This window comes from Myxocyprinus asiaticus, chromosome 20 (assembly GCF_019703515.2).
Source record: "Myxocyprinus asiaticus isolate MX2 ecotype Aquarium Trade chromosome 20, UBuf_Myxa_2, whole genome shotgun sequence".
NCBI lineage: Eukaryota > Metazoa > Chordata > Actinopteri > Cypriniformes > Catostomidae > Myxocyprinus > Myxocyprinus asiaticus.
In genome coordinates, this window is record NC_059363.1 from 39806335 (window position 1) to 39818338 (window position 12004).

At 40.8% G+C, this 12004-nt stretch overlaps 1 protein-coding gene across 7 annotated transcripts in view; it reads left to right on the forward strand.

Annotated features, from left to right (window-relative positions):
- Positions 1-12004, forward strand: part of kif6 (kinesin family member 6) — a 326246-nt gene that overhangs the window by 150405 nt on the left and 163837 nt on the right. For all 7 annotated transcript variants that reach the window (XR_007892184.1, XR_007892185.1, XM_051646212.1 and 4 more), the window contains one exon: positions 10580-10727. Coding sequence is in view for 5 of the 7 variants with exons in the window: in XM_051646212.1 (XP_051502172.1) it covers positions 10580-10727 (148 nt within the window). In the remaining 2 variants the exon portion in view is untranslated. The remainder of the gene's footprint in view (positions 1-10579; positions 10728-12004) is intronic.

The window sequence follows — 12004 nt, forward strand, 5'->3', positions numbered from 1 at the left end:
CTGTGTACATCCCCCCACAAGCCGACACAGACCGGGCACTCAAGGAACTGTATGGGATTATAAGTGAGCAGGAAACCGCGCACCCTGAGGCCGCGTTCATTGTGACCGGGGACTTTAATAAAGCCAGTTTAAAATCAGTCGCACCAAAATATCACCAGCACATTAGTTTCAACACACGAGGGGACCAGGTTTTGGACCATTGCTTCTCTCCGTTCCGGGATGGCTACAAATCCCTCCCCCGCCCACCATTTGGCAAATCGGACCACTCTTCCATTCTGCTTCTGCTGGCTTACAGGCAGAAATTGAAACAGGAAGCACCCACCCTCAGAACGATCCAGTGCTGGTCGGACCAATCAGATTCTACGCTACAAGACTGTTTTGATCACATGGACTGGGAGATGTTCCGGTCCGCCTCTGATGACGACATCGAGCTTTACGCTGATAGCGTAATGTGTTTCATCAGAACGTGCGTAGAGGACGTCGTTCCGACCAGAACTGTACGAATCTATCCGAATCAGAAACCTTGGATCAATAGTGATGTTCGCGTGGCACTTAATGTGTGGACCTCCGCTTTTAATTCCGGGAACGTGGAGGAGCATAAACAAGCCAGTTATGCCCTCCGAAAAACTATCAGAACCGCAAAACACCAGTACAGGAGTAAGATTGAAGGACAGTTTAACACCACCAACTCTAGAAGCATGTGGCAGGGAATTAACATCATCACGGACTTTAAAGGGAATAAAAACTCCGCCATGAACACCGCTGCCTCTCTACCGGATGAGCTAAATACTTTTTATGCTCGTTTCGAGGGAAATAACACCGCCCTCGCGGAGAGAGCTCTCCCGGCTGAAGCTACAGAGGTTAGTTCACCCTCCGTCTCTGTAGCGGATGTAACCCAGTCCTTCCGATGGGTGAATATCCGCAAAGCCGCTGGCCCAGACGGCATTCCGGGCCATGTCATCAGAGCGTACGCGAACCAGCTGGCTGGTGTTTTTACGGACATTTTCAATCTTTCCTTCTCTTTGTCTGTAGTCCCCACATGCTTTAAAACATCCACCATTGTGCCTGTTCCAAAACAATCAAAAATAACTTGTTTAAATGACTGGAGTCCTGTTGCTCTGACCCCCATCATCAGCAAATGTTTTGAGAGACTAATCAGAGATTACATCTGCTCTGTATTGCCACTCTCTCTTGACCTGCTGCAGTTTGCTTACCGCAACAACCGCTCCACTGATGATGCCATTGCATCTACAATTCACACTGCTCTCTCCCACCTAGAAAAAAGGAACACTTATGTGAGAATGCTGTTTGTAGACTACAGCTCAGCATTCAACACCATAGTGCCCTCCAAGCTAGATGAGAAACTCCGGGCTCTGGGCTTAAACAGCTCGCTGTGCAGCTGGATCCTGGACTTCCTGTCAAGCAGATGCCAGGTGGTTAGAATAGGCAGCAACATCTCCTCATCACTGACCCTCAACACTGGAGCCCCACAGGGCTGTGTTCTCAGCCCACTACTGTATTCCTTGTACACACATGACTGTGTGGCAACACATAGCTCCAATGCCATCATTAAGTTTGCTGATGACACGACGGTGGTAGGTCTGATCACTGACAATGATGAAACAGCCTACAGAGAAGAGGTACACACTCTGACACACTGGTGTCTGGAGCACAACCTCTCCCTCAACGTCAGTAAGACAAAGGAGCTTGTGGTGGACTTCAGAAGAAAAGACAGAGAACACAGTCCCATCACCATCAATGGAGCACCAGTGGAGAGAGTCAGCAGCTTCAAGTTCCTGGGTGTCCACATCACTGAGGAACTCACATGGTCCATCCACACTGAAGTCGTTGTGAAGAAGGCTCATCAGCGCCTCTTCTTCCTGAGATGGCTGAGGAAGTTTGGAATGAACCGCCACATCCTCACACGGTTCTACACCTGCACTGTGGAGAGCATCCTTACTGGCTGTATCTCCGCCTGGTACGGCAATAGCACCGCCCACAACCGCAAAGCACTGCAAAGGGTGGTGCAAACTGCCAGACACATCATCGGAGGTGAGCTTCCCTCCCTCCAGGAAATATATACAAGGCGGTGTGTGAAAAAAGCTCGGAGGATCATCAGAGACTCCAGCCACCTGAGCCATGGGCTGTTCTCACTGCTACCATCAGGTAGGCGGTATCGCAGCATCAGGACCCGCACCAGCTGACTCCATGATAGCTTCTTTCCCCATGCAATTAGACTTTTGAACTCTTGATCTCCCACGATCAAAATACATCAGCACTGCACTTTATTACCCTTACTCTTATATCTCACACCGGACTGTCATAAATCATATTATTATTATTATATTATGTTCTCTCTTAACAACTGACTATCAACCGACAGCCTGAATGTCAATACAGTACAATACTGTACATTCTATATATATATACTTTTTTATATATTTGTATTTTTTATTTTTATTGAATAATGTGTATCTATATAGTGCGTATTGTATACTGTACAGTGTATGTTATTATTTGTATACTGTTGAGTGTAATTATGTGTATAACAGATGTTTAAATTGTGTTGTGTTAATTTGATGTTATTGTAAATAGGTATATGTCTCATCACTGTCAAGACTGCTATGTTGATCGGAACTGCACCCAAGAATTTCACACACCATTGCACTTGTGTATATGGCTGTGTAACAGTAAAGTGATTTGATTTGATTTGATTTGATCCCCTGAGAATTACCTGTCTGCCAATCATCACGCTGGTTAGGACCCAGCTTTTTATATATTTATCATCTATATTCAGGACCGCCCCATCACCCAAAATACACAGTCTGGGGCAAAACGAAAATTGAGTGTCCACTACATCACACACAAAGCTCTGAACCCTCAACCAAAACTCCTGGATCCCAACATATCCCCTAAAAACATGGGTTGTGTCCCCATCTTTTGATTGGCATCGCCAGAAGGTGGGAGTGTCTTTAAGACCAAGCCTATACAATCTAGAGGGGGTCCAATAAAATCGATGCAAAATCTTAAATTGCATCAGACACACCCATGCATCTCTAGATGCAGACTTGATGTTTTTTAGGATCCTAGCCCACGCCCCCTCCCCCAATGTCAAGTTTAGATCTTTCTCCCATAATCTTTAGAGAGATTTCAAAGTTCCGTCCCCAGACTCTGGATTAGCAGGGAGTAATATACTGATGCCTCATGACCCTTCCCAAAAGCAGCAATCACCACTCCCAGAGTATCCGCCGCTTTGCAGAGTAGGTGGCGAAGCTGTAAATACTTATAAAACTGAGATCTGGGAATGCCAAAATGTTGAACCAAATTTTCAAAAGGTCTCAATACTCCACCCTCATATAGGTAACCGAGTGCATTAACCCCCCTCACAATCCAATCTGACCAACAGAAAGGGGACTTATTAATGCATAGTTTAGGGTTCAGCCATATGCTCAAGGCTACATTTAAATAAATATCCGAACTAAACACTCTGGGCACTTTTGTCCATATCGAGTGCAAATGCAAAATAACGGGGTGCGACTTATCCTCTCCGGCTAGTTTGATCGAAAGGCTTTGCAGTGGTGAGATGGGGCAAGAACTTCCTTTTCAATACAAAACCAGGGAGGGGCTCTCTCAGGTGGAAGTGACCAATGAGCCAAATGTCTAAGACCAAATGCATAATAATAAAACTAAATCTTGGGTAGGCCTAACCCACCATTGTCAATCGGCCTATTTAACCTGGGATGCTTACCATTCCAAATAAAGGACTTCGCTATGCTATCAAATTGCTTGAAATAAGAGAGGGGGACATCTACATGGAGAGACTGTAGCATGTAGTTGAATTTTGGAATACAATTTATTTTAATAACATCGATAAATGTAATGAAGCCCACCTGTCCAAATCATTCGAAAACCTCTTTATTAAGGGATCAGACTGATCCGTGCTTGTGTCATGGTTGGCAGAAGCATTCCATTCTTTAATGATTCAGTATAAACTTCTAACAAAAGTGGAGCCAGTTCTGTAGCATAAGATTTGAAAAACTCAGCGGCAAAGCCGTCAGGCCCCGGAGCCTTGCCTGTAGGCATGGCCTTTATTACCTCATCAAGCTCCTCCAAGTTTATCTCAGAATCAAGAGAACTCCTTCGCTCAGTAGTCAGTTTAGGAAGATCTAATGGTTCCACAAAGTTCCTAATATCCTCATCAGTAGACGAAGATGTGGAACTATAAAGATCAAAGTGAATTTTTAAAAGCATTATTAATATCAATGGTCAAGGTAAATATTTCACCACCAGCAGATTTCACTGAGGATATGGCAGAAAAAGACTCTCTCTGCTTTATATATCTAGCCAAAAGTTTTCCTTCTTTGTCCCCTGACTCAAAGTATGACTGTCTTGCCCTGAATAACCAAAACTCCACTTTCTGCGACAAAATAGTATTATATCTATATTTCAATCAGGTCATTTCTCGGAGGCCATCAGATGACATACGGCACTTCAGCTCTGCCTCTGCACTTTTAATATTTCCTTCCAACTCCACAAGTTCTTGTTTTTTTGGTGAATGAGGCATACTGTATGATCCGACCCATAAGAACCACCTTAAGTGCCTCCCAAGCCACGTCCACAGAGGATACTGAGGACCAGTTGGTCTCCATATAGACAATGATTTCTGCCTTTAGCATTTGTTGGAAATCAGGATTTTGCAAAAGGGACAAATTAAGGCGCCAACTATATGATTTCTTTCTATATGTGGCAACATCTCTAAACTCACCAGGGCATGATCTGAGACTAAGATATTTCCAATTCAGCAATCAACAACAGATGAAATGAGGCATTTGGATATAAAAAAAAATCTATTCTAGAATAAATCTTATGGACTGATGAAAGAAATGTATAGTCCCTACCAGATGGGTTCAAAAGTCTCCAAATATCTGTAAGACCAAGATTTTTACACATCCTGTGAAACGTCAATGTTGCTCTAGGGGGCTTACACACTATTTGCTTCACTATGATCAAGGACTGAGTCCATCAAAAGATTAAAGTCTCCTCCCAAAATTATATCATGAGGGGTGCCAGCGGCTTGCAACATCCCTTTAAGATTTATAAAAAAGCCCTGATCATCAACGTTAGGTGTGTAAATATTAGCCAAAATCAACCTTTGCCCCTGAATTTCAGCTAAAACAATAATGACTCTCCCTAATTTATCTTTAGTCTATTTGAGACATTTGAATTGTAGATATTTATTAATCAATACAATGACTCCCTTGCTCTTACTTGAGCCAGCACTAAAGAAAACATGTCCACCCCATATCTTCCCACATTTTTCAGCTTCCTGTGGGGAGAGATCTTTGAAGATCTTTGAGATTTCTTGAAGAAACACTATATCATATTTCTTACGCTTAAGAAAAGTAATAACCTTCCTTCTTTTTATGGGGTAGCCCAACCCATTCACATTCCATATGGAGAGAGACAATCCACTCATATTAACATTTGATATTTTGATATAGTAGAAAAAATAAATTGTGTCAAAAACAAAATTATACAGACCACATTCCCCATTTCTGCAACAATCAAACCCTGAACTTCCCCCCGAACAAAACAAACAGAAAAAAGAAAAATGTGCGCATTAACCCCGCGCACGACAGTGCCAACCGGCGACAATCCCTCTAAACTCAAAAGGTCCATGAATGCCCACGAGCCCCCACGACAACTTTGCCATCGGATTGCTCAATTTTGCCTCACAAATTTGTGACTTGTGAGGCAAAATTACATAACAGAAAATACTTTGTAAAATAAACCCCAGCCAATAGGAAGAATGAACACAAAGAATGTGTAGATTAATTCACAGAACTGTCTCAAAGGTGTGATCTTCCACAAGACAAATACCAGCTGATATAAAACCGTTCAGATTCCTCGGACAGACAAACGAATGTTCAGTGTTGGGCCTCATGTATTCAGATAGAAGACAAAGGCAGGCCTAACACAGTCGTAAAACCTAACTCAGGCCCACATCCCAAGTCATAAATTATACTGATAAAAATCGCGCCAAAATAAAAACAAAGGGAGTCCAAAACAGACTACAAATCCCATGAAGCCTTGCTCACTAAAGGATTGAACTCTCAACTCCTATTGGATGAGACACACAACAGAACGCACCTCAACCATGACATCATCAGGAGTAGAAATACCTCTGAAATGCTTCCGGGATTTGCTTCCAGCAACTTTGCTCGCCGCGTGTAGATGCAGCTCATCGCTGCTCTCAGGTTCAGCCTCGTGGTACAAGGAAGTAACGTCCGACTTGAACTGTGGCCATACAATCTCCATCTCGCTGGATGAGTTGAGATTACTCTGTGTTCCACCAAACATTCTAACGGATCTGAAGGAGACCGCCGAGCAATCCGCATCTTCATCCGTTTGCCTGCAGAAGTGAAGAGAAAAGATTTCTCTTCCCTCTTCAATCAAGTCAACGTCGCTGATTTCTCTGCCAGCCCGCCGAAAATCAGCAGCCGTACCGCCCGCTGACAGAGTGAGGAAATGGCCTCCCATCATCACCTGAGCCTCGAGGAACCGAGTCTGAGTTAAAGGACGGATGAACACACATTCTGCATCCTCATGCGATTCAAGTAAGAGGTTTACGTCTGGGCAGAGATAAATATTATAGTGTGTTATTCTTGTGTACCATGGTTATTGCTTGTACAGTTTACAGACCGCCATGTCCACTCATTATTAATACTCAGGGTATTAATCATCATGAATTTGATTTGCTGTATTGTGGTCCAACCACATTGGACTGTTGTGCATTTCCGCCATCGCGGGTGAGACCGGCAAACTGAGTTTATCCATTAAAGAATCAAAGACTGAGGGATGTTTTACGAGCCATCCACCGCGTCTCTGAGTGATAAACTAACAGCTGCTTCCTCTCCCACGATTGCGAAATCGGCTTTGGGGCCGTCACTTTATTCTCTCTCTCTCTCTCTCTCGTACTAACCACACACACGCGCGCACGCGTTCCCTCACAAACATTCTTGGACACATTTTTGGCTAGTATATAGCTTCGTACAAGCGGATACACGCGGTAACTGGTAGACGCCATTGACTGGTTTCTCTCCGCCCACATTCGTGGCCATATTCTCTGACCGGAAGTCTCGCGTGACATACTCTCCATGAGAGTCACGTCCGCCATTTTGTGCGCGTTCCTCCTTACACACACACGCAAACACACTCGCTCTCACACACACACCCTCATGTGTTATAGGATTATTTTAGTTTCCATATCTAATCATATCACTGTTTAGTTTGTAGTTGTAAGTCGGAAGTTTATTGACTGCATTTTATTAATTATTAATTTATATTACTGCATAAATAAACTTTGTTATATTACAAAGAGAAGTGTTTTGGTTTATTTTGCATACACCTGTGTCATGCTGACGGGATGTCAGTGCTCGGATTCAAGCCTTCATTCGTTGTATTTTTTTCCCGAAAATTGATATTCTTCGGATGTCGAGTTTACTAAGAAAACAATCTAATATTGAGACTGTTATACTATCTGGTTATTAGTCCCTGATTCCAGGGTGGTGCCCCGTCAATGTTAATCCTTATTAATATTCTATTGATTTTTGATAATTGATAATTATCTTTGATGATTGTTGAATTTGAATGATCAATAAGCTAGTGTTAATTTTAATTAATGTTTCATCGATGTTAACAATTAACGATTATCTTTGATAATTGTTGATTTAAAGGATTAGAAAAAGCTAACATTGATTCTCATCAATGTTCTATTGATTTTAATAATTAATAATTATCTTTGATAATTATTAATTATTGCTGATAACCAAACCCACTCCTAAACATAGTGCACTACATTTACTGGAGCCCCATATGAGGTTTTAATGAGTTAGATTCAATTAATTAATTTAAATATTAATTAATAACTAAAGAAATAATTAATTATTTCTGATAGTAACACTGATCTAAACAACCAGTAAAGCCCTACATCAGTGAGCCAGCTGTTATGAGTTCAGCGGATGACATAATCATTCCAATGTCCCGTAAAAATACTCAACAAAACAAACTCCAGCCAGCAGGAGGAATAAGCATGAAGAATGAACAGATTAATCCACAGCTGTTCCAAAGGAATGTTATTCAATAGAACAAGCTCCAGCCGCTAGGCGGAACCAATACAAAAAGAAACAAGACCGGCATCCTGGTTCCCTGGATGGTCAAGAGTCAATTCACTCGGAGGCTGCATAATAGTATATACCATGACTTACTCAATCCGTAAACTTTATAAAAGACATCCTTTATGTGAGCACGTAGATATTTTGCAGTCATTTGTAGTGTCCACTCTCAAACTGGCCGGGAACTTCAATGCAAAAGTAATCTTCCATCAATGCAAAAGTTTCTTTAAGGAAAAGTGTTATTCACAAAACAAACTCCAGCCGCTTAGTGGAGCCAACGCAAAAGAAAAAAGAAACTAAAATGATGCCCAGCTTCCTCAAAAGCCAGAGTAAGTACAGCGAGTTGACCCACTCACATGAGAAACACCCAATGGTTTACTCACCCATTGATTCTATATAAGACATTGCCTGATTTGGACATGTAAATACTTTGTGACTGTCCTTCGTTTCTATTCTCAGTTTGGCCGGAAACATCAGAGCAAAAGTGATCTTTCGCTGATGTAAGAGATTCTTGCATTCCTTAAACCGATCGCGTTTCTCTCTTGTCGAACTCGCAAAGTCCGGGAACAAGAAAATATTATGGTTCTTCCAAGAAAGCTTCCCTTTGCTCCTCGCCTGGCACAACACAAGATCTTTATCGGGTGATCTCAGAAATTTCGCCAGAATCGATCGGGGCCTGTCTCCCTCAGCAGATCTACGAGCCGGGACTCTGTGAGCTTGCTTGATTTCCAGCTTGTGGCCTGTTATGTCGAGCAGACTCGGGAAAATCTCGTCTAGGAATTTCACCATATCTCTGCCCTCCTCATGCTCAGGAATTCCAACAATTTGAACGTTATTCCTGTGGCTTCTATTCTCAAGATCTTCAAGCTTTTCAAGGAGATGTTCCAAATCAACTTTGGTCATGGGCGGATTAGCGGTTAATTCCCTCTCCGAAGACTCCGACAATCGATTCGTCTCTCAACATCAGTCACTCTTGTAACTAACTCAGAGAATTTTATTTCCATCTACGCAATTGATCGACGTATTACAGCGAGATCCTCCAAGTCAGCAAGAACCTTTGTCAGCATCACGACATGTTGGACAACTAATGCTGGATCTCCTCTTCCGCCGCGCCATCCAAATCGAGTCCCCGGTCTGTGGGCCTGTAGGGGCTTTCATCCTGAACACGTATGTGTCTTTTAATGTCTCCAGAGCCCGAGGATTTTGACTTATTTGCCATGTTTTGCTACAAAAAGCAAATGTGTAATAAAATTTCACCAGATTATAACATGAAAATAATTCAAAATTTAGCAAAGTGCGCAGAGCTCATCACTCACACATCTGCTTCTTGCATGGCGTCACATGACCTCGTCTTTGGCGTCTTGTTATAACACAAATCACTAATTATTAAGCAAATGCGTGAAGACACGGTGCTGTTATTGAAGGTTAAACAGTTACATCTTTTATTAGTGGTATTGTGATCAACATTAAATTGGGATCCTCACAGAATAGCACTCATAGAGATGAGTGACTGATGATGAGATATTAAGAGCACCTGGAGAGCACACATGTTTGACTGACTCAGAGAGCACCCATGTTAAAGAGAGTAAAGCTAAAAGCGCTCATGATCACTCAAACAGTCTCTATCGCTCCACACAATGTCTGATTGTCATGATTCACATTACATCACATGTACACAGATTTGTATTCACATGTTTCTTTGTTGTTTAATTCATTTTTATACCCATTTGCAGCCTCTTTATCCTCTTCCTGCTCACTGTGCAACCAGTCAGAATAACTACCGTAATGACTCTAAAAAATGCAAAAGAGCTCATTGGCAGAGCACATCTGCCAATGAGACTGGGCTTTAGAGATTATCACTCCTGGGAGGAGTTCCCATATCCTCAGCTACTGACGCAGCATCAAAGTGACCAACTTGAAAGGGAATATGCAGTAGATGCTGGGAAACCAAAGAACATGCCGTACCTGGAGATTTTTTCTTAAGAACAGTGGGCAGCTTCACTGCTCAGGACAAAGCAGGGCAAATGCACAACTATCATAAAATATACAGTCATTGATTATCGATGAAACAACACACCATATTAAGAACCACATGGATGTAAACCTGAAATCATCGGTTCATCTGTGTGCATTCAGTTATTATTTTATCTTGTGGAATTTATGTAAATATCTGCTCTGTCAAATAGCTCCATTAGCACAGTACTATTTAAAAACAAACAAAAAAACTAAACAAAAAACAATGAAATTGTTATGAACCATCTAATTATTTTTTTAATTATGAACATCTTGCAGATTAAAGAGACAAACTTTAGTATCCTGACAATTGTATCAGTAACACAAAGTTCATTTCCACCATTTAAAAGTTTTACACATATTCAGTTAAACAGGTTTTATTTTATTCCCAGGCAAGAGCGCAAGATAGACCCTGTGCTCAGAATGGAGCGGATAATGGCAGCAGTACTTCTCCAGGACTGTGTGATGTGGAAGAGAGCCAAATAAACACAGAAGTCCAGACACTGAGGGACATGTTGACCCAGCGTGATAATGAGATCAGTATCCTTCACTCAACCGTCAGCATTAGAGTGTTATTAGTTACACCTAAAATGTTGTATCTATTATATATCCTGTTGTGCATGCCCCCCACAGAACTGATGTCACTTTGCTTAAATTAGTTCACATTTACTATATAGTCTAGTCAAAAAAGAGTTAATAATGTTGACAAATTATACACATGTATTTGTCAACAATATGAACAAATTTGAACAGCACACTATATAGTAAATGTGAACTCATTTAAGCAAAATAAAATCAAACCCATGGGTGGGTTCAATGAGCATCAACAGGATATACAGCTCATCTGAAGTCAAAATGGTCCTTCATGTGTTCACTCTCTTGTTCCTTTCTTTTCAACCTATAGATGCAGAGTGGGATCCATTTTAGGAGATTTCTGTGCAGTAAACATGGGTAAAATTTCTGTGCAGTAAACATGGGCAAAAACATGGTTTGCAATATAGCAGTCTGGTGAATGTAAATCGTGATTCATGAAAAATATCATATTGAGATTTAAATCTAAATACTTCACCTAAACATTTTTTTTTTTAATTTTTCTGTTAAACATCCTTATATATCGTTTTTTGAGCTTTTTATGGAAAAAGTTTCATATTTTCTTTGGTTTTGGTAAAATTAGTGTTCTTTACCATGTAGTCATGTGTCATTACATCTGTGGAAAATCTTTGATGGTGGCTCGATTGTCTTTTGGTATGCGTTCACTGCCTAAACCTACCAGATTTATCAGATTATCAAACATGTCAGATTATCATGCTGATGTTTCATGTTAGTATTTTTTGGAAGTAAAAAAAGTAATTTGAACTCTATTCCCACTTCTGTATAAGAAAAACCAGTAACACTTTCTATGAAGCCCATATTTATAATGCATTGTAAAGGCTTTATACATGCATTATACTGCATTCAAAATGTCTCATAATACACCTTATAATAACTTCTCATAAATAATTATAACTACAGTTATAATACATAATAAGACTTCCCCTATTCATAGTTATGCTTAAGAATATAATGCATTATAACACAGGCAACATCCATTTTTAACGCAGCAGAAGCTAATAAAGTTAATCATATAAGTGCTGTCTTGCAAAAGTAGCATAGTGTGAACAGTCAAAATGATTTATGACATGATCATATTATAAGTGGTCTTTGCCTGCTTTAAGTAAAGTTACAAAAGCAAAATCTTCTTAGAAACAGACATAACATAAACTTGTAACATTCAATATATTTATAAAATTGGCTACATGTGTGATCAACATACATTG